The 23,837-nt window shown below is 37.6% G+C and overlaps 1 protein-coding gene across 2 annotated transcripts in view; it reads left to right on the forward strand.

The window, feature by feature from the left end:
• Positions 1-4,528: 4,528 nt before the first annotated feature.
• Positions 4,529-23,837, forward strand: part of LOC137284937 (follistatin-related protein 5-like) — a 106,467-nt gene continuing 87,158 nt past the window's right edge. The window contains exons 1-2 of one of the 2 annotated variants that reach the window (XM_067817006.1): positions 4,529-4,599; positions 8,344-8,468. In XM_067817006.1, the coding sequence (XP_067673107.1) occupies positions 8,379-8,468 (90 nt within the window). In that variant the 5' untranslated portion in view covers positions 4,529-4,599; positions 8,344-8,378. Of the gene's footprint in view, positions 4,727-8,343; positions 8,469-23,837 lie in introns of both variants that reach the window. The other variant, XM_067817008.1, reaches the window with a different exon arrangement.

The raw sequence follows: 23,837 nt of genomic DNA on the forward strand, positions 1-23,837 counted from the left end.
ACAGAAACTGGCCCACTTGCCAGTGACTCGTACAAAATCCAATCGGGCCAATACACAGTCCCTGGCAAGACTAGCCATTGAATTTTCATGGGGTGATTTTAAAACGTACAGCACTCTCTCCGACTTGTTAAGTCATAATACACTTTTGAATCATGCGAACTTATATAGTCTGAGAAATTATGGTATTTTACCATTTTCTAATCGTTCGTTCAGTGTCTTACATTCAAATTTCGGGCGAGTGAATGAATTTGTTGGCTGCTGACTTTCAGGCAAAGCTTGTCGTACTGGCAAGCAAAAATTTCGCACACTGTGAGACAGCTAAGGGTTAACACGTCCTTTCGACGTAAGAGGTGAGCTTATGCTGACACGGTGGCTTATGTAGCCATGACACTTTTTTACACTGCATTACACATTGCCACAAGACCAATAGGGTGTTTAAGCGTGCATGGTTCGTTCTAAATGCCAATGTTCCGGGTTTGACTCCAGATTACTTATAACTCGTAAACCCATTGCATATATTTAACGTCGTTCTTGAACCAGCACTACGCGGATATATGCGAAAATCTCTCGTATGTAGAATACCAAATGTGCTTGCTGGCAGCCTTTGTACCCAGTAAAAAGATATGGGTGATGTTTTGCCACTATACTGTAGGGAAAATTCGTGTGGACTCTTTCTCAGGACCCGTTAAATGTCAAGAGTTTTCCAGGATGAAAAAAAGCTGTTCCACGTAAAGGTCCAGGTTCGAATATTGGCCAGAAACCCATCCTTTTCGTAAGAGGCGACTCGGGTGGTCAGGCTCGCGGACATGGTTGACACATGTCATCAATTCCCAGTTGCACTCACTGATGCTCATGCTGTTGATCACTGGATTGTCTCATCCAGACTCGACTATTTACAAATAATAGTTGGAATAATACTGTGCACATCATAAAACTAGAATCACTTACTCCAGAGGAAAGGTGAGCAACAGCGTCTTGCGGGTTAAGTGCTTTAGACGAGGCTTGCTTCGCGTCATTTGAACTTGATGCCACTCATGAACGTATTAACAGTCGTGTCTGCTCGATTGCATTTATCAGCTTCACATTTGGGTAGAAATTATCAATATCATATATTCCCTTCTTCTTTGTCTATCTTCGTGTCACGTTTCGTAAACTGACTCGAAGATAAAAATAAAACCAGACACAGACAACATCAGGCATCTGGATCATTACGGGTAATTACCTGTATAACTCTGTATCATTTGACTCACTCTTCAATGCCTTCGAACTTGTAAGGAAATAAACTTATTAAAGAAACTTGGACACCATTCCCTGAACACTGTATGAACAAACGAGGATGACATTCCATCAATACTGTATGGAGAAACGAGGATGCCATTCTATCAACAATGTATGAACAAACGAGGATGCCATTCCATCAACAATGTATGAACAAACGAGGACGACATTCTATCAACACTGTGTGAAGAAACGAGGACGCCATTCTATCAACACTGTGTGAAGAAACGAGGACGCCATTCTATCAACACTGTTTGAAGAAACGAGGACGCCATTCTATCAACACTGTATGAACATCAACACTGTTTGAAGAAAGGAGGACGCCGTTCCACTGTATGATGAAATGAAGGTGCCATTACATCTTCACTGAAGAAACGAGGACGCCATTCCATCAACACTGTATCAACAAACGAGGACGCCAGTTCATCAACACATCACAGAGTGGACAACGCATCACTGCACGCAAATATTCAGTCGCAACACATCAGGTTGCTATTAAAGAATCAGCGAGCAATTATTTTTGAAACCAAAAGCCATTATGTGTTTATATACGTCGCTATACATTCACGGAAATGTACCTCCTCGATTACCCAAACTATCACAGATGATTCTGATGGCGTTGTGTCCAGTGTCCAGGTGATGGAATATTGTCTATTGTGTCATCAAAATATACTCACTCACTCGCGTCTCTATTGGGACAAGCATAGTATGTAGGTATGTTTGTTTTGTTTTATTAATTAGTGTCACTTCCGCGATTCCGAAATCTGTGTGTTCGATACCCATGTCCGTCTTGTTTAGGTTGTTATGTTTCTTAGCACAATGCCCGTACATTTTGTTTTCTCCCAAGTGGTAGGCGTTAACACCAAGTAATTGTGATATTCATCTCCACAAGTTAACCAACCTTCTGCCCCGAAAATAATTCCTTGGGGAGCATTTACCCTTAACCTTTGCACTCCATGATCTATATGCATCGTGTGGATCCTGGATCCGCTCCTGCTGTTCAACCACCGGGTAATGCACACGGCGTACGTACAACCATGACAACGGTGAGTAAACAGTCGCTGAAAATAGTGTTTTTGGCAATATTCAAGGATGTTATCTTGCGGAAATATTAGCTAATGGTAACCATGTCAACAGAAACCCCAAGGCGTATATACTGCAGGTCAAATAACTGTGTTATATGCGGATTTTTGTTTGCGGAGAGATCTGTGTCAGTGATGTGAATATTTTGAAAGTCCCTCCGATCCCTAAATAGTAGCCGTTGTCTGATTGGTTAAATCTATTTAACCGTCTCGCCAGATTCACTCCTCACTGTACTATTTAGATGATGTTTGACGGGTGACAATTTCCGATATCCATGCAGGGTCTAAGATCACCGTCTTCACGAACCACTTGCCCTCACTATATGTGTGTGTACTATATATAGTGGCACATGAAACAAATGAAATGCATGTAAATTGCCATACTTTGTACACGTGGTTAACCACGGTAATAAAATCAATGACCGTGATTCCTTTGTTCTCGTTTTATTCGCCTGGTACCTGGAAATCCACCCCTGTCAATGTCCTAACTGACCCCCCTGATCGCTGCTTTGATTTATCATCCGTCTTAGCAGAAGGGTCGTAACATGCCTTTAGTCGACTCGAGAGATTGAATCGCGACTTGGTCATCAGTCACTGTACATGACTAGGCTGCGCGTGGGTATAATCCGAGCTTAATCCGGTTTACAAATACCAGAAGAGATATTTGTCCATTTTGTATGATTTTATATCGTTTTGAATAAATTTATAAATCAGAACGTTGCTCCAAACATGTCGTGAGACACTGCCGAAATTGCCAATTGTAGTGGTTCCCGTGTATGTGTGAATGTGTAAACGGCCGCCTAAGTAAGTAAGTAAGTAAGTAAGTAAGTAAGTAAGTAAGTAAGTAAGTAAGTAAGTAAGTAAGTAAGTAAGTAAGTAAGTAAGTAAGTAAGTATACCCTTCCCCATGCACTCGAACAACACTGTGGTTGTATCATGATCTTATCCATCTTTTACAGTTGCTTTAACATTTGCATTTATTTTCGAGAGGAAAGGCATTCAGCCACGCGGGGTCCTCGGAAGTTTAAGTTCCGGGCAATAAATGGGAGATGTATACCCAAAATATGGAAATATGTCATTGAAAGGTGATAACAAAGTGTATATCCAAGGAGATATCACCAGAATAAAATTGCATCACAATGGTTTGCAGTCCATTGTGACATCAGGTTACCATGACGTCACAATCAAATAACATTAATAGTCTCTGTGGCTCTTGAGCGAGAATAGTTCCACCTTCACCATTCAGATCACTAGTTATTAATGTTTAAAGTAGACAAAAATATTCTGGATGATATACAGAATCTAAGTATAAACCTTCAGACATTTAAACAATGGACTCGTGTTGATAAATTTAATATCGAATCTTACTCGGGTGAGACTCATGATGTATTGCAAATTGTTTAGACAACAGTAGAGACAGGACAAACAACAATGTATTGATGATTCGAGCCTGCTGCAAACAGGTGCATGTTGCGTATTCACCAGAATCCAAGGTCATCAACATATAAGAGGCATTTTATCGTGCAAGATGCTTTGTCTCGGAAACACTGTCCAATTAACCAAAGCAAGACCAGGCTCAGTGGCCCAAGACAAAGCCTTGAGGATGAAACCTCCGTTAAATGAATACAATGGGTTACGGTAGGTAGAAATCGATACTGGTTGTAATGCGACATATGTTGCTATAGAGTAAAGCTGTTCTTGTGTACAAAGTACCACAGAGCGGCATAAATTAATTATGCAAGGTTTTGCGCGTGATAATGTACATTATCGATTTCTGTCATGGCACTGTCCCGCTAGAAGGACTGTGAGAGAGTGGTGTCTGTGTGAAGTGATTCTCGTCCGACGACCACGGAGGCACCTGGACAGCCTGTACAACCATACATTCTCTGAACGAATCAGATTAGCTCGTGCGCCGACCATTATAAGGGAATAAATTATTAAATCTAAATTGATTTGCACAAAAACCTTTGTTGGAATAGTCCATTTATCAAAGGTAAATCCACGCGTTTTAACGTCTAGAATCTTGAGTTAGAAACGTACATGATACTGTAACATAGTTTGAGAATATCGCTGCGATGATATGGTTCAGTTAACGAATTGTCTCGACAAATATGTGGCCATTTTGTCACCATTTATGTTAATGCGGTGTGAAGTTGTCTCCCTTTGTATAAATAGACCAGTCTAAGGGCGCCATCTTTCGGCCGGAAGCAGTGTATCGTATGGTTCTTGGAGAGTGACCGGTGAGTGAAAACGGTTCGTCTAAGGACCCTGCAATTTCGTCTGCTTGTGTTGCTTTCAGTGTATGTCTATATCAGTTATCCTCGGACTACTGTTGAAATAGCGGATACCTATTTAACAAAGTGTAAGGTCGGTACACACGTATACGCCTGATTTTGAATTTGCGCAGGTGCGCGTTGTAAAAGCATCAGGCCATATCATCATGGCACTGGAATTGGTATAATGGCACAACGCCGCAGACGACTTGTAGGGGACCGCGTTATTTATTCTGATGTCCAGGGAACAGAGTTTTCATTTCACTACTTTCGGATCGTCTGACAGTGATGGTTGAGATATTTTAATTTTCTTTCAAAGGGTATTTCTGGGCATGCTCGGCCCGTGTTTATTGACATAATCGGAACGATGTCTCTATTTGTCATCTGGCAGAGCAGTATCTATTGTTGCTATGACTCATCCGGATGACTGATTACAGCACTATTTCATAAACTACTACTTTGTATAGACACTGTCTGGAACAACACGTTTCTTTTTATATTTGAAGGCTAGAGATATTTTTCAGAGGAAAATTCTTTAAAGTCCTGTTGCATCTTGTGTCATTTCATACTGTAATGATGTTGTATAGACACTTTTGTTTTAATATAAATCACATTGCCTCATTTTGCTACTGAATTTCCTCCCTTAAGGTTATAATTGATAGAGTGATTAATTATGTATAACCTTTATTTGTTATTTGTCTGTGAAGATGATGACAGAATTTCTGTCTGATGAGGACCATGGTGAGGTAGCTTATACTGCATTGCTATTGTTTGACTTTGTTAAATATAATATTTGGCATATTTGCATTATTTGAGATCTATAAGGACCACAGTTTGAAGAAACAGTTGCCATTATGTGTCAGTGGGAACTACTTGCCAACTTTAGTGAGTTGATATGTACACTTCATAGTCCAGTGCCCAAGATGAGCATGGATTGATTGGACCATGATTTATGGATATACAACTTCTTTTATTCATTGAGTGCAACATTTCAGCATAGATACTAATGTTGTTGTCAAGCAAATGGCAGTGTTTCTATGTCGAAACGTCGCACTCACTGAATAAATGAAGTAGTATATCCATAAATCATGGTCCTCATTCTCCACCTACTCAACTTCTAGCATGCCTATCAAAGATGGGATTGAACTATATAAGACAAGTATGTCAATGGCAACTTCATACTTGAGATAACACCTGCAGAAGGGGCAAGAAGTGGCCCAGAAACATTGTGTTAAAATAAATAAGTTGCAATCATTATATTTGTCTTATATATTCACCAACTTCATTTAGAAGCTGGTGAATATATAAGCCAGATTTAGTGAAGCCAACTTCTTAAGAATCTCAGTAATTGGACAAGATGGGTTCAGAGAATGATATGTTCCAAAGTTGGAAATATTTCCTTGCCCATGTGTCTGACAAAACTTGTCCTTAATTTTCGGAATATTTTGCAAGATGTTGACCAAAATGATACCAAGGTTTGTGAGTTTCGGCATGAGATGACCAAACATAACATCATCCTAAGATTTTGATTATTATTCAGTTGTCTGGAGAACTAAGCAGTAATAAGCACAAAACCGTGTCAAATTTCTATTTAAAGATAGTTATGTGTTTATGTTGTGTTTTTGTATTGTAACCATGGTAACATCTAATGTTATGACTTTGCACAGGTGACTTGTATTTCTCTGACTGATTGAGACACTTTTCTACAGAGAAGAGGATGTGCAGTAGCAATTGTTGTCCTAGATGATCTTCTGTTTATATTCAAACATTTCATTTGCCAAAAAATCTTTCGATGGTATGTGACAGAATATTCCAGCATATCATACTGGACAGTACTAGTAGAACTGGTATATTTGGAACTGACTGGCACTGTTTTCCACTGGTCAGTTAGCTCATTATGCTGAGAGACTGTGTTCCATTCCCTAAACTGCAATGGTATAGCTGAATTGTACTTGAAAGTGGCATGAAACCATTTTGCTTCCTCCCCAACATCCTGGCTGTTTGCTAAAACAAAACTATCAGGACTTGTGTATCAGGACAGATGTGACATTCAAAATTGATAAACACCCGTTTTTCGAGAGTAGCATTTCCTCCTTTTTTTTGTATGTTAGTTTAATGTAATTCAAGTAACATTTCAGCAGTCCTCGCCTCAAACTTCATGCTCAGATGTGATGTTTAATGCTAAAATGTATGCAAGAATCATTTTTGTCACAGGTCTTAAACTAGTACGATACGTTCCACATACTATACTACAGGTAGTGATTTTTTTACGTAAAGCGTTCAGAAAAAGTCTGATTTTACCCAAAACTTTTGTCTGTAAAGTTTGTTTGTTTATGAGGATGATATCCATTGCTGTAACATAATTGACTGTCTAAGGAGACATGCATGATTCTGACCAATCACAGTCCTCATGGTAGACTGAGGCAGAAAACCTTCATTAGAAAGCAATCTTTATGAAATAAAATCACTTCTTACAACTGCAAAAATACTCTTGGCAAGGGCATAGTGATATTGTTGATGTTCAGAGCTTTTGAACGATACCTACCATAACACGATGGCTTGCATGTTATTGGTACGAAGCTTCCAAAACGGAAGTACTTTCCCCTGTTGTATCCCCTTAGCAAGCGGAAAGCCACAATACCGGGAAATTGATTACATATCCTTTGAGAAATCATTTTATAATATGTGAATGCATCTGGTTGACTGGCATTGAAAGAGGTAATATTATAGTACTGAGTATTGTTTGCACTGGAAAGAGAAACGCAGAATTGGCAAAATATGAATTGACAGAGAATATTTCTGTTTTACAGTAGCTGGAATATTGCTGAGTCTGACATAAAACTAAACTCAGTCACTCACTTGTTTGTTCTGTCTCAGGTTTATGAGCATCCTGGCATCAGTGATGTAATGAAGCTGATTGTGAAAGATCAGAAATTGTTAAAATTGTGATTCTCTACTGGTAGTAATTCAGTTTATAGTTAAATACGCCTGCATTGCGATATACACATTCCTTCTTAGTTGGTTTGCACTGTAACTGAAGTAGGTATTTTCATAATAAACACCTCTGTTCAGCAAAGCCTGCAAAGATCCTGTCCTCAATTTTAAAACCCATTCCTTGCCTGCTAAGGAGGTGGTTGTAATCCATTGAAGTTGTCCATCCATGTACAAGAAGGTGTCAAACAGCCATATAACATGCTATTCTAAGCCATTATCGTTTGTCCATGTAATTTCAGTAAGAAGTCCCCCTAATTATTTTGAAATTTACACCTGTCATTGTTAGCTTAAACCCAACTCGAATCTCTGTATCGCATAACGGTTAAGTGAGCATGTTAGTGAGGCTTATTTAGTAGAGTACAATAGATGGTATTTGAATATAGGTTTACCAGTGCGTTGAATCCAGCCTTGTTTTTAGAAATTTTACACTGTATCCAAAACTTATCTGGGGATTCTTATTGGTTGGTTGAACATCGATCACTGTACTCTGTGTGAAATGTGTTAACAAGTCCAGTGTTGATACCCCAACAGTAAATTTTCAGTGTCGGGTAATGACGACTTGGCATAAATACTTTCTTCATGCTGTTGATAAATGAGTTCCAAATCCCTCCTTACTAACATTGCTGAGGTCAGGCTATTCTTTACTGCTTACAGTTTGATTCTATATATACCAAAATGACATCAGTTCATAAAGGTGTTTTCCCTGTTTGTTCACAGGCTATGAGTGAGGCGTGATTGTACGAGTGAACGCAATGGAGTTGGTAAAGGGGTACATTCTTCTGTTCCTGTGCTGTGGCCTTCTGTCCTTCATAGAAGCAAGGCCAAGGAAAACAGTGGAAAAAGTGAGTACATAATTAAATTCCATCCTAATGCAATAGCTATTCTATTCGCTAATTCATTAGCTATTCTATGCTATCAACAGCCAGTGCTGCTTCCATTTAGCATGTTTTGACTGGGTAAACACCACAGGCACACTGCAGTAACTAGATTATGTGATACTACTTGTTTAATGGGCATTCTAGAATCCATAAATTTCTATGTTTCATTTTGGATTATGTGAGAAACTAGTAGCATTATCTGTTCACTGGTGGCACTATATATTCACTGGTAGCACTATATAGTCAATGGTGGCACTATATATTCACTGGTAGCGCTATATATTCACTGGTGGCACTATATAGTCACTGGTGGCACTATATAGTCACTGGTGGCACTATATAGTCACTAGTCCAGGACAACCATACTTGTTGTAATGCATATCCCTGTTTAATCTCTCGATCTCAGAGTACTTTATGTAAGGTAAATTGGGATTCCATTTTCAAAGAAGTCCAAAGAAAAAGGGTATTAATAACATTTTCATTTTGTAATGAATGCATTATGTAGATTTACTAATGCCATGAAACAGCCTTCCAGGAAAATGTATGTTTTTGGCCATTCACATGCATACAAATCATCTTGTATTTTCTGAAACAGCTGAAGAAAAACTATATTTTGTATGCAGCATAACAACCAGTCATAAAGCCTCTAGTATTTGTATTCATTGTTTTAAGATGTGCACATCTGAGTTATTCACTGAAGGTGTGTTGTTGTCTCCTTTGTTCAACATGTTATAGAGACCATGTAGAACAGTATGAGGAATGTAAGGTCCCCACAACAATCATATGGACACAGTGTACACACTGCATCTACATAATTGCTACAGAGTTGCCCTACATATTCATATACACCAGCATTAGTATTTCAAAAGAAGAATATTAATGTGTGATGAATGTTTTTGTTGATATTAGTGCATACATCATTCTCATGTAATATTACACTTTAATGTGTTGAGGTCAAAATGTATTTTATCAACTGTACATGTAAGTGGATAATTGTTGAGATGTATTTTATCTTTACTTCACACAGGTGTTTGTCTGGACCAGCTGTTAAGTCTTTTTTAGGAACTTTAGTGTGCATCAAAATATTTAATGTCAGTGCATGTTCTCAGATAGAGATGACAATGTTCCCACTCATGTTCATATTGGCATGTGGCGGGCATTATGTCTGAACAAAGATTAGCGTGTTTGAATGCTTTATTTTGCATTTTTGAATGTTCAGTTAATATAAACATTTGGATGTTAAACGACTCCTGAATTCGAATAGGGTATGTATGTAAGAACCCAGTTTGTCTATGTCATGATGACATGTTCAATAGACTGCCTCACATTCTTATTAGTGTTGATGGGGCGTATTTAATGTCAGTGCACATTTTAGACAAGTTTCACCGCAAATATTGAATTTCCTGTGCGCAATATATTGAGTCGGCAAACACACACCTTCATTTGATGCTAATTCCGTGATTGGCAGATACTTCCTGAAGGACAGGAAGTGCATACTCTTTGCACGAACTACTGGCTTCATCTCTGATTTTCAGTGATAAATTCAAGGAACTTTCACACCCATTTTCCCCTTCTGCCGAATGGAATCTGGTTTAGGAGATAATCTAGTCTGATTATTCCCTGACATGGATGTTTTTTGTTGTATTAGTACTTAATCTTCTCAGTTACTTATCAAACTGATTTAGGAATGATATTTTATGATCAACAGCATATTATCTCTGTGCGTTTCTCTATATCATAAATAGGGGCTGTTGGTTTAGCCTAGTGGTTAAAGCATTAGCTCTTCACGCTAAAGACCTGGGTTTGATTCATCACACAGGTCCAATGTGTAAAGCCCATTTCTGGTCCCCCCCTCCCGTGATATTGTTGGGTTATTGCTAAAAGCGGCACAATACTAAATCTCACTCACTCACTGTATCATAAATATCATCAATCATACATACAAAATAAAATTAAGTTCCTTGTTTGCCATCATGGTCATAGGCTTTAAAATACAATGGGTATACTGAACAAATTTTTGAAGTAGAGACACGCTCAACTAATAATGCCTGTTAACATCAGAATATGAATTCAATACTCCTCATATGCAGCATTGAGTGTGTTAGATGTTGATGTATTTATCTGATCTGTTGTTAGCTCACCATGTTTTCCCTGTAATCAGTCACTTTAAGCACATTTTCCTGATAATTTACCCCTATTTACTTCATACATATGCTCCTTTCAATGACAATAGGAGTATCACTATAAACGCTAGGTGTCTCTGCTAATGGACAACAAATGTTTAATTTCAGTTCGATAGCATGTGTGAATGTAATGACCAGTGATTATTGTGTGTGAAAATGATGTATATTGATAGAACAAATTTGCAGCGGACATCCCAGCATTGGTATTGCCATTAATGCAGACCATGATTATTGATCCTGAGCCATCTTGTCTATGTGCTTCAATTAATACAATGCTGTAGCTATGCATCATGGTCCACCTTGGACATGCGTTTCTGTCTCACTGTGGTAACCCTGGGCAAAGTTACAACAGTCCACTCGGTCCGAGAGACGCATTAATCTTTAATAGTCATAAAGCTGGGGTTCTGTCTGATGGCATCTGTGGTCCTTTGATCCTCAATTCAGACTCTCAAAGTCTGATTTGCTATTTCTATGCCAGACAGTGTGGTCTTGAATTAGAGCTACTTGCTACCTTTTGACAAAGCCATGATCCATCTTGGTGTAGGTCATCATATTCGGCGGAAGAATTGTTCTAATACTTTCGGCAGCAGTAGGACATTTTATGGTAAAGAAGTGTCTTGTTTATGTCAAGGAAATTGCTGAGGATCAGTTCCAGGTTTTGATGTTGATAGCCTCACTGAAAGATTTGCATGGTCATTTGATGTTGAGGGTTATTGGAAAAGCCAAAACCTTATTGAAAACATCAGAAGTGTGTTCACAAGCAATGAGAATCCGTCCTGTTGAGCCTTATAAAACCTGATTTGAGATGAGAATCAATATAAAAACCTCTCCCTCCTTTAGTTGTCATACAGAGATATATGTATGGGTACTTTTAAACTGTTGGCCCATTTACAAAAGGGAACTGTCAGTAGGGCTTGCTGAAATAGTTATCTTTGGAATCTTGTGCTGTTTCCATCCAATCTGGCATCATCAGTATATGTGAAGCCTGTCAAGATAATTCTTAGTTTATTTTTCTACAGTAAAGGATGAAATGAGAGTGTTGTCTATCTAGAGCCATGTTTCACAAAGGCGTTTTAGTCTCAATGCTATTATAAACACCTGTGGATGAATAGAAGTCATATCCTTATTGTATGGACCCTGTTTCTGAAAATTCAATTCTAATGGATGTGATACTTGAACTTTAATTATCTGTAGTGACAAATTGTGACATCTCATTAGGTCTTATTACTAGCTGCATGTTCTGTTCGCTCTTAAAAAACCTTATTGTCACGACTTACATCCCGGCATTTGCAAATGTTAGTATTCTTTAGCAAGTACATGAGGTAAGCCGAGAGGCCAGATTTGGAGCCAGGAAGGATGGTGTATGTTTGCCTGTTTCCATGGCAACAGTGAAAGCATTGGACTGATTGAGATCCCGCCGTTGGAACTGGTGACACTTTCTTTGTGTGTTGGAATTCTGCGCAATTGCCATGTATGGCTCGGTGAGGATAAGCTGAAGGAAATAATTAACATGTGTTTTGAAAACATGGACCTCAAAGTGAAGGCAAGACACAACATTGTCATTTCCTTTGTGCTGAGTCAAAGAAGTGCGGATGATTTTTATGTTCAATGAAGATTTAGTACCATGGGTCAGAAGCTATTGTCAGCTCTAATGGGACACAGAGGAGGGAATTAAATCTGCTCTGAAACTGGCTTTGCGAATGTTCCCCAAAAAATGTTTTAAGAGATAGCTTGTTGTGCTGTTGAGACAATTTCTATGAGGTAGCTGGAAAAGGAATCTTTCCAGAAAGAAAATTTGAATGGACATGTCGGATTGAATAGTCAGAGTTGCAGGATGGAGCTAAAGACCATCAGAAAGAAGATTAGTTCTGAAGGATGAGTGCGCCAATGTCACCTAGTCGGTTTAGGTCTGAATAAAAAATGAAATAACACATCAGTACCATATACATCATAATATATCCTCAAGAGCTAAGAAAGTGATAAGGGGGTTCTTATTATCATTATAGACAACCAGTTAAATTTTGAAAAAGATTGAGGGGAAGTAATGAAATCTTTTTCAGTTTTGATGACAGGAGAACTGTTCAAGTTTAGTTTCTAAGCAATTATATACCCATTCAGCACTGTATTCCGAAGGGGTGATGGGGTAGCCTAGTGGTTAAAGCATCTGCTTGTCTTGATGCGGATTTGATTCTGCACATGGGTACAATGTGTGAAGCCCATTTCTGGTGTCTGCCTCTGTCATATTGTTTGAATTTTGCTAAATATGACGTAAAACTCACTCAAACTCACACGTATTCCGTAAACATAAAGCGTGAACTGAACATTTTGTTTCTTTATTGGGTATGTGGGGAGTCTTGAAAGCTCTCTGTCTCGCGTTTCGGGTGCCCTTGGCGTGTAGGAGTAGACCCAAGGGACAACACCTCATGTTGTGTTGACAACAAATGGAAATAAAGCATTCATAAAGAAAGTGTAACCAAATCCTGGAAGAGATTAGACATGAAGGAAATTGGACATTTGAGAGTGAAATTTATGTATGTGCTACCATGGCTGAAATTGAATTGGTTTTAACATTTAATGATTGGAACAACTGTCTGTTTTTTGCAATGGAATTGTTTGCATCCTTTCTCATGTGCTTGAGTATTGGGTGGAATGTTTTGTGTCAGGTAAGACTCCGTTAAGCGCAAAGCTTACACAGACTGTCTTTTTATGTAAACCTGTTTTGCGTCTGTGCCACCTTCCACACAGAGGAGAACATATCTTGACTCTGTTGACTGTCAGGTCTCAGGTCATGAATCAAAAACATTTATTGATTATCACATAATCAAGAATAGCCGCTATTGAATATTGACATTTTGTATTTCAAATGAGCCAGTAATTGTCTTAGCATGATTTATGGTAATGACTTCAGAAGTGTGTAAGTGGGTTTCTTCTGCAAGTGACACAGGTTGTGCAAGAATCCTGATCTATGCTGCTCCGACGACAGCAAACACAATTGATCGCCTGGCCTGCAAACTGTGCAGTATTGTTCCAGCTCGTGTTGAAAGACAGGAATAGCTATGTCGTCGTGCTTTACCTTGCTATTCTATGTTGTTGCCATGATAAAGAATAAATGGATGAAACCCAATATATATTCAGATAACACCAAACATACTGATGGAAACATTGTTGATTAAGATTGCTCACCATTGCACTCAGTAATGTCTTAAGGTGATGGCCTGTGAATAATCAGGTGTTTGGAAAAACTGTGATTGTCACCTGCAACATTCAGGTGATGTCACCAGGTAATGATGTTATTGGTAAAGATGATACCAGCCAAGTTGTCATGGTCACAGGGTCCATTCACTTTACTGACATGTCAAACAATGGCTGCTTAGGACTTTATGCTGCTACCAGGGATGTGATGGACTTGTGCATTTTATGTGAAACTTTAATAATTTTACGTAAAGTGGAATTGTTAAGAAGTTATTACAATCATGGTAAAGACACATACTTACATCTCAGTTACTTGAGCTTAATGACTGGTGTGGTCAGTGTGAAGAAATGATTGAAAACATAATGAAATATTGAAGTTTTATGATGATATCATGTTAATGTAATAATAGTAAAAATAATAAGTCTTTTGATGCCTTATCTCCATGCAACAAAGCATGCTCTAAGTGCTAACACACTGATTATCATTACCCTGAAGAACCCAAGCTGTCTGTTAGGTGCTAGAATGTTCCAATCATATCACTTTATCCAATCATGTAATTTTTGATGCAAATATGGAATTCTCTATAGCCATTCTGAACATCCATGTAGAAGTGCTGCTGTTAAAGATCACAATGCAAATGACTTTGTCATCTATGTATTAGTGGCGTAATGTGTGACAATACAGGATTTTATTGTGATACAAGGCAAAACAGTAAATCAATTTAGAATGATTGGTATAATATATTGATGTGAAAACGTGATTAGTGCCAGTAACTGTTCAAGAACCATATTTTTGCATATTCTCTAGTGTTTCCTGCCTGGCTATCAAAAGCAGAATATCAGCAGTGCCCCAAGCTTTCAGAATTTCTCTTCTATTGTATTCCTTAATAACTTCTTTGCTATCTGATATTTAAGAAAAGTGTGGAGGGACAATTAACTGCTAAGGTATACATACTCTATTGAAATATGCATCGTATCACAGACTTATCTGGATTGTTCATATTGTGTTGTGAGATCATTGTATTGTGGTGCCTCTTGTTTAGAGAAATAATCCATATAAATTGACATTGTTTATGTAGAAAAATACCACCTGATTTTCAATATGTGGTATTACACTGGTAACATGTTGATTCTCATAATTTCTGCACTACTAAGTTGTATCTCTGTGTTTGTCATTGTGATCCCCGAGCAAATCAAATGATTCATGTTGTTAATGATTTTGGTTATAATATCCATTCATTTTCAGATGTATTTTGAAAAGTTTAGCACTGAAAATATTTCTGTCTAGTCAAATAATAATGGCAGATTTTCTATTCAAGCAAAATTGGCTCCCTAATTCTCAAAATTGCCCATTTCTGCGAATCAAATATTTAGATTCAGTACTGAGCTAGGGAAATGTCAAAATGACAAAAAGTATTGTGCTACACCGGAATCAGTGATAAAAGATTAATATTGAGGCATGCCACTGTGTGCTGACTCATGGCTAATGTATTAAACTTGCATCAGACTGTGAGACTGTGTTGCAGAAATGGCTTTCAGACTGCACAATCCATACATGGTGCAAGCTCTTGGTTTCATTTCTACAGACTGAGGTCTGCTCTAGAATTCGCTGCTGAAGACTGGTGCAGGCTCGTATTTTCTAAACAGAAGGTTGTTGCAGTGAATTCACAATCGTAAACTTGTGCAGGTTTAGGTGTCACAATAGAATGCTGGTGCAAACTTTACTCTTTGATGGCCTGATGCAGCCTCTACTTTGCTATCACTGCTGGTGGATTCTCCATGCTGTTAGCCACAAGATCTTATCCAAGTCTGCTGTAAATTCACCAAACTGGAGCACTTTCCTTATACCGGTACCATTGTTTTAGCTACTTTCCTTGTTGTATAAAGGAGTTGAACCCTAACCATGTGAACACCAACCCTAACCTTAAGTTTCCTGACGATCATACACGGACAATGTGTAAATCTATCTAAGAATATTATAACGAGATACAATTGATTTGGGACAGTTTGAAAAAAGTGAAGTGAAGGTTCTTTGTACATTCAGAACTTAACATGTTAGGTTGCTTAAATATGACAAATCCCACATTATAAATATAATATTATTGAATTATTTTTGCACCCACTCCCTCCAGACTGTCACTGACTTTGCTATCAGTGCAGCATGCATGCTTCCATTGCTGAACTCATTTTGTGGATGAGGGTTTTTTGCCCATCTAAGCTGAAGATTCATGAATTATCTACTCTTCACATTACATTTACATATTTATAGTATCCCTGAATCAAAATGAGAATAATTCTAAAGGGTGATCGTAGAAGACTGAAATATGATTTTGAGAAAAACAAACAAGTGTATCTCCAATGGAATATGGAGTATCTAGAATTGCATCATTTTGAGCTTGAGCAATTCAGTATGGGATGGCTGGGAACATATATGGTCTGGGACGGTGAGACAGATGAGGGATTTCAGCTGTGGCCTATTTAAAATGTATTGCCATGTTGCACATGTTGTTGATTAAATCGATATTTTTTCTATGAGGACATGGTTCTATCGATTTCTTCCTGTATATTGAATTTTGTGACTTGATTAGACCTGGAAGTACAACTGCTTATCTAGCCAGTAAATCAGAAATTAGTATTATTGGAAATTTTAATATAAAAGATTTAATAAGCCGATAAGTACTGCTTTTCACATGCGCTCTAATTTGATTAATACTTTAAGAAGTGGTTTGTATGGCCTTTTAACAAAGAGAGACTAATCCTGGATACTGTTCACATATTGCAGTATGAAGTCTGGTCGTTAAAGTCAAACCGTATTCATTTTGTCTACTACCTTCAGTTATACTATGCCTATACCCGTGAAGGTCCCGGGGTAGAATAGGCCTTCAGCAACCCATGCTTGCCATAAAAGGCGACTATGCTTGTCGTAAGAGGCGACTAACGGGATCGGGTGGTCAGGATCGCTGACTTGGTTGACACGTGTCATCGGTTCCCAATTGCGCAGATCGATGCTCATGTTGTTGATCACTGGATTGTCTGGTCCAGACTCGATTATTTACAGACCGCCGCCATATAGCTGGAATATTGCTGAGTGCGGCGTAAAACTAAACTCACTCCACTATACTATGCCTATTGTGTAACTTCTTTTCTTTGCCCCACATGGATCCAATGTGTGAAGCCAATTTCTGGTGTCCCTTGCTGTGATCTTGCAGGGATATTCCTGAAAGTAAAAGCGACATAAAACTAAACTCATTCACTCTTTTCTCCAAGTGGTATTTAGAAGTTGTGTATCCATAGAACTCTCAGTGTTGTAATACTTTGTAAGGGCCAGACATTTCACTAAAGATGTTTATGATCCTTAACACTACCAGCTTTTGAGTGGTATATGTATTCTAACAGCTGTTGATGGTCACTAGATAGAGTATGTACACAAGGAAGGTTCAATCAGAGGCAGTTCAGTCCTGGATGCATCCCACCAAAAGATGTTTATTATATCAGTGTATGATACGTTCTGGTGCTTTATGAAAATGAAGAAAACACAGGCAATTTGGTGTACTCATTTGGCACATGCCTGTTTGGGATATAAGAGCTTGATTTAGTGATTTGTTACTTGCACTGGTGCAACCCAGTATTACAAAGTGCAGCCTAGTTAATAGTCTAACATACACCAGGAGCATGTCAATTTTTCAGAAATAAATCAACAAAGATCAGCTGTGTCTCTGTGTTGCTATGGTATCATGGGCACTATATCAAGGACACATGCTTATGTGCACCAAAACCTCTGACGTTTTAACACCCTATGTTGCAAATGAAATTTTGCTGGTGCAGATAGGTCTTTGTCTTACATTGCACCTGCAGCAAGTAGGTTAAACATTTTTAAATCGAGCCCTGGGTATTCATTTCAAGTGGTGCATGGAATCTCGGTGAGTTATCCCCTTGCGAAAAGATCATGAATTCTTCATGAATTCTTCATGAAGAGTTCATGAAAACTTCATGAAGAATTCATGAACATTAAATGAGACATCTACTTCATGAAGAGTTCATGAAGATACTTCATGAAGAGTTCATGAATTCTTCATGAAGATACTTCATGAAGAGTTCATGAATTCTTCATGAAGAGTTCATGAAGAATTCATGAAATACATCATGAAGAGTTCATGAAGAATTCCTGAAGATACTTCATGAATAATTCATGAAATACTTCATGAAGAATTCATGAAGATACTCCCTGAAGAGTTCATGAAGATACTTCCTGAAGAGTTCATGAAGAATTCATGAAGATACTTCCTGAAGAGTTCATGAAGATACTTCCTGAAGAGTTCATGAAGACCCCCCTGAACTGTTCGTGAAGACTTCCTGAAGAGCTTTTTCGGCCTTTTTCTGCAACACAAGTCACATAATCTGACCATGCCATGCAAGCTGGCAGGCAACATATAAATTCATCACCAATAGATGTAACATAAATTAAATATCAAGCAGCAAAGAGGACACAAACAGAAAACTAGATTTTGATGGGATTTCCTTTTTATTCAAATCTTCAGCAGAAAATTCTGATTAATTATTTAAAAACAACACAAAAACCTGTATCCAAACATTGTGCTCTAGAATTAAAGAAGCTGTCATCCATATATACTTGTTCTATCTTTACTACAGCTTGGATGTCAATCAGTCTGTATCCCGGAAAATGAACTCATTAGGAACACCATTTCATGCAGTAGATTGTAATATACAATTTCAGAAAGTGTAATCCCTTCAGACTATATGTTTTTTAAGTAGACAATGAGAGTCACAACCAAAAGAGAATTTACAACAGGGCCTTTAATCATCTACCTGGAAGTTGTACATGGGGCATCACAATTTATCTCAGAAGACACAGGATGGAAGAACCTTCAGGAAGAGCAGTGGTAACATCACTGAAGATGCCCACATTGGTTTAAGAATGGTTAGTGACTGAGTGAGTTGAGTTCCAGCAATATCACGACAAGGAACCCAAGAGAAGGGCTACATACATTGTATTCATGTTACGAATCAAACCGAAGTCTTCAGTGCGAAGAGTGACCACTTTGGCTCAGGAATATAATCATCGAGAACTTCATCTTTGTGTTTCAACATTTGCAGAATCGCCCCTATTTCCTCAGAGTCGCCCAGTGGAAATCTGAAAAACATTGCAACCAACAACATTTAATCATAGTCTTTCCATTTCAAAGAGTCTAAAGCAAATACTGAAACTTTGTTGTTTTAAAAAAAAATTGCTCAAAATGTTAAGTATATATAACTTGTTTCAGATAATTTTTCACCTGATTAATTAAACTATTTTAAATAATTTAATAATTTAATTTTACACTGATGACCTTAAATTATTTTTTTTTAATACAAAGAGTGCATATCAAGTAACAAAACTGGCTTCTAAATCACTAGTCTACATTCATAATCAAATATATTCTGAAATATCTGCATTTCCCAACACTTAAAATAATCAGCACATCATAAAATAGAAAAACGTATCTTCATGTAACTGAACCTATTTCCAACTCAAATAGATGACTAAACATTGTGGCACATTCACTTTTAATTGACAATCTGTAATTATTCCAAAAGTGAATACAAAAACGACAGAGAGAAAATGAAACATCCCTGAAAGTGCCTATAGCAATTATCTCCCTTTTCATTTGAATTTATTTTGTTGTTTATGATCTAAACCAAACAAACTTAGCACCAAACTAGCACCTTGAACTCTGACACCATCTGCATGTGCTCAGATTTAAGTCACCAGCGTTACATGCCACTGTGTAAGTCCCATCGTACACAACGTTCACATTATCATTCCGTACACATTACTGATTTTCCTTCTGAGACTAAGAGACATACACTGCTATATGTTTAAAAAATGTTTCTGTCATTCTCCTCAAAGCTTATCCCTTCACCAATGTTTGTTTATGCATATTCCGGCACTCAAAATAATTTCAAAATTGGTGTTATTTACGTACCGCTCATGGAAATCACCTTGGGATGCATCCATAGGCAGTTAATCTAGTCGATTCCTTTATCTTGAGTCAGTTCTTGACATATCCATCGTTGTATTATCCGCGAAATGCGCGAATCGCAAATTTATTAGTGATATTCATCGCCTGAATCGTTGTCTGTTGGCGAAGTTGCATTTGGCGCCTTCTGCCTCACTCTCGTGCTCGAAGACAGCAGCAATGGCGTCATGCCGGGAAACGGTCGCGTCTTTCCGTATAGAATGTTGCAAGTTTGAAGTAAAGACATTTTTTGATAGAAAAGAAAAATTAAGTGTAAATATAAAGCTTAGATCAGGAGTAAATCGTGTCTATAAATAAAATAAGATGTATGATTATTGTTATCCGTTCTTAAAGTCGCAATAGATTTCGGAAGAACGAAGGGCGGGGCAGTTTTGGCGCGAAAGTTACTCCATCATACCGACAGTGTATAATTTCTCATCTTATGAACAAATAATGGCAAGAATTACAATATTTAGGTATCAATATCGAAATTGGAACTTGTCAATATACATGTCGTATTATTGTCAACGGCGGGGATCCCGTGAAAACATGTTCTGAGTTCACGTTCCGTTGTCGATCATAACTTAGAAGAATAGTTTATAATGCACATGTCCCTGGTCATAAATTTTATTTCATTAGTCTAAACTGACGTAGTTTTAGGGTCATATCGTGCTGGACAGGGAGTGACAGTGGAATGTGTTCTAAAATCGAGAGCATTGAATGTTTTCAACGAAAAAATCAACTTGCGGGTTATGAAAGCTGTCAGAAGCATGGCGATATCAAAATATTTTTCCACGTTTCTTTTTTTTCTAGTACCGAGTCGACTGTTAATGTTTTTGACAGTTTTATGTTTTTGCTTCGTTATGAACTTTGCGGAAGACGTTCTTGCGATAGTAAAGTATCTGCATGCATGTCCGATCGTGAGCAATCACGGGAGAAATTCAAAGAAATGAGACGATTTTGACAGGAAAACTTTACTTTATGGAGTAAATATGAATAAGGAAGACAAGTAGAAAACTTCCACAGTACCAACTGGTTACGCAGCTATTTCAGGAAGGTAAGTTTTAACTTGAACTGTCCCTATGTTACTAAAACAACTCCTGTTAGGCACAGAATCGTTTAGCGTTCTTTCATGCAATGTTTGTTGTATAAATTATGAAACAACAACAAAAATTACTAGACAAAAACTAGTAATGCCACGAGAGATTGGATTTACAGATAATTTAAACTTAATTAAATATGTGGAAAGAATGTTTATGCCTCATCTGTAATCATTTACATAACAACTTATGTAACATGAATAAAAGTATTGTAGCTTGTAATATTTATTCTGTATTTTCTTTTTAATGTAGTTTACTCTGGAAATTTGTAGTGAATAAGACCAGACTTACTTCATGAACAAAAACTTCATGAAGTAACATATAACTTCATGAAGTGTAAAATAACTTCATGAAGTTGAAGAACTCTTCATGAAATATGTCTTCATGAAGTAACAAAACTTCATGAAGTGTGAAATTACTTCATGAAGTTGACGAAGTCTTCATTGAAGTGTGTCTTCATGAAGTAAGTTCATGAAGATTAAAGCGAAAGTTGATGAACACTTCATGAACTCTTCATGAAGTCTTCATGAACTTCATGAAGACTTCATGAACTCATGAACTGAGTTTCGCAGGGGTCTACACAAAATTGGGAAATATCGTACAAACACAAGTGTTTGCCAAAGTCTAAAATATGATAGTAAATTTGCCTGTCAACTCACCTGTGATTAGGAGAGTGAAACAGTACGCTCTAACCATGGTGCAGTGTGTATTGTTTCCCAAGGACTTTGATTTGGTTCGTTTTGGTTTGGTTTGGTATATGAGATTGAGAACTTCTGGGAAAATATCTAGCCAAATAGTCTTTTGACAAAATGAATTCATTTCTAGACATTTTAGAAAAGGTTTAAATAGGTTAACAAACTGATGGTACAAAAGCCAAGAATACCAAATTTTTGGTATGCGTTACAGTATACTATTTCACCTCTACCTGTGATATCTGCTGATGGCTACCACATGGTGGATCATGGCTTCCTTTTAAAAGCACCTCAAAGAGATAAAAAGATTAAAAGGGTTAAAAGATTAACATCATTGATATAAGAGATGTGTTGTTCAAATAAAGTGTAAGTAGACAGGGTACATGTTTAGCTAGCTTTTTCCTGACTTGATTTACAGTGTCCATTGAAAATAACATTGTGCTGTGATTGGCTGTACAGCTTCCAAGTAGAAAGTAGAATAAATACTGCATGGTTAAGGCAAGGGCCAGATTTCTAATTATTTGCTGTTAGAGAGAACTCATAACTTTTGCAGAATTAGAGAGGGGACATCAGCTTCATGAATAAAATTAACAAAATTGAGCTATTCTTACGCAAAGCAATTTTTCAACACTCTGCAATTGACTGTATGGATGAAGAGCTTAAGGATCGATGGATGGCAGGCAAAGTCTATGGACTATTTAACTAAATTAGTGTGTAGTTGAGAAGTCAGATTTCACATCAAAAGGGAAACTTAAAACAAAACGCGGAACAATATTAGATAGATGTGGACAAACCGCTTCCTTGTTTTTTGTTTCATACCTGCAGCCATGTTGAGAGACAACCAGAGTCAAACACTGTTTTGCTGAACACTGATAACTCGATATCTTGGTTTTCTTGATATGACATGTCGTTCACAGCAAAATCCTTCGTAAGGTATCATTATTCAAGCTCTTTTAGCTTGATATGGATGTCTCGATATTTCGGATATCTTGATATAATTTCAGGGTCCCCACATGACATTCACTCACCTTTTAGGGGCAAGTATCCCCCTGAGCTGAGGTTGTTGCCACTCTTCTACACTCGATGGGGCATGAATCAAAGGGATAGATAGTGTGTAAACTAATTAGGACTAACTGAGTTGAAGGTGTCACTTGTTTGTTGTTTATCTAGAAAATTAATTAAGAAGGAATTAATTAGCAAGTACTCACTGTTACAACTAAACACTACTGATAATGGATTACTGTTTTGAATCAAGACACACTGAGAATCCAATGAGGGCTTTTCGTATTCACCTGACTGGTATGTGATTGTTGATAAATTAATGTGTGGTGATATGCCCTGGTTGGATGTCTCTTCAAGTTCGAAGAACTTGATATTTTTTCTTGGTCCCATGAATGTCGAGACAACGGTGGTTGACTCTGGTGTTCACCTAGCAATTCTGAGTTAAACTTTGCTGAAAATTTGAAAAATATTTTTTGGGACACTTTGGGAAGATGTGCCTTTTATAGATGGTGATTTTTATGAAGTAGGATTTATACAAAAGGTTATGCCAATAGTAAATAAATAGCTTTTAATTGTTTTTCATGAAAACACCTGCGAACATAGATCGAGTTTGGATCCAGATTGCCTTTCATGTAACCAAATCAGTCAAATCCGTGTGTTATCAATGGTTCAGGCAGTGTACATCCTACAGACTCAATGTAATTTGTGACAGTATTGGTATCATTAAGATTGGTATAAATGCTTAATGAAATAATTATTTGGTGTTCCATGCTAGGGTTTGGTGACTTAAAGGTTATAGGAGAGAATGATGCACTGAGAGTCCCCAGCATCAGGTTGAAATGGAAGCTGTGCCCTTTGATCAACACTTAATCTGTAATGACCCACGTCAGGCCAAATGGCAATACTGCAAAAACATGCATGATACCGTTGATCTCAGTCCCTTATGACCAAAATGTGTTGCGGGGTAATTGTTTGAGACCTTGCAATGAAATGAAAGACGATCTGACGTGGGACTAAAACAGTCGCCTTTGTCATACTTGCTGGAACATCCAGCCAGACCATTTGTTTTTTGTGTATCAGGTGACCAAGATATCTTGTTTTCACCATGATTGTCTGGATGGCCACTATTGATTTCACTGCAAACCTT

Source organism: Haliotis asinina, chromosome 5 (genome assembly GCF_037392515.1).
Source record: "Haliotis asinina isolate JCU_RB_2024 chromosome 5, JCU_Hal_asi_v2, whole genome shotgun sequence".
NCBI lineage: Eukaryota > Metazoa > Mollusca > Gastropoda > Lepetellida > Haliotidae > Haliotis > Haliotis asinina.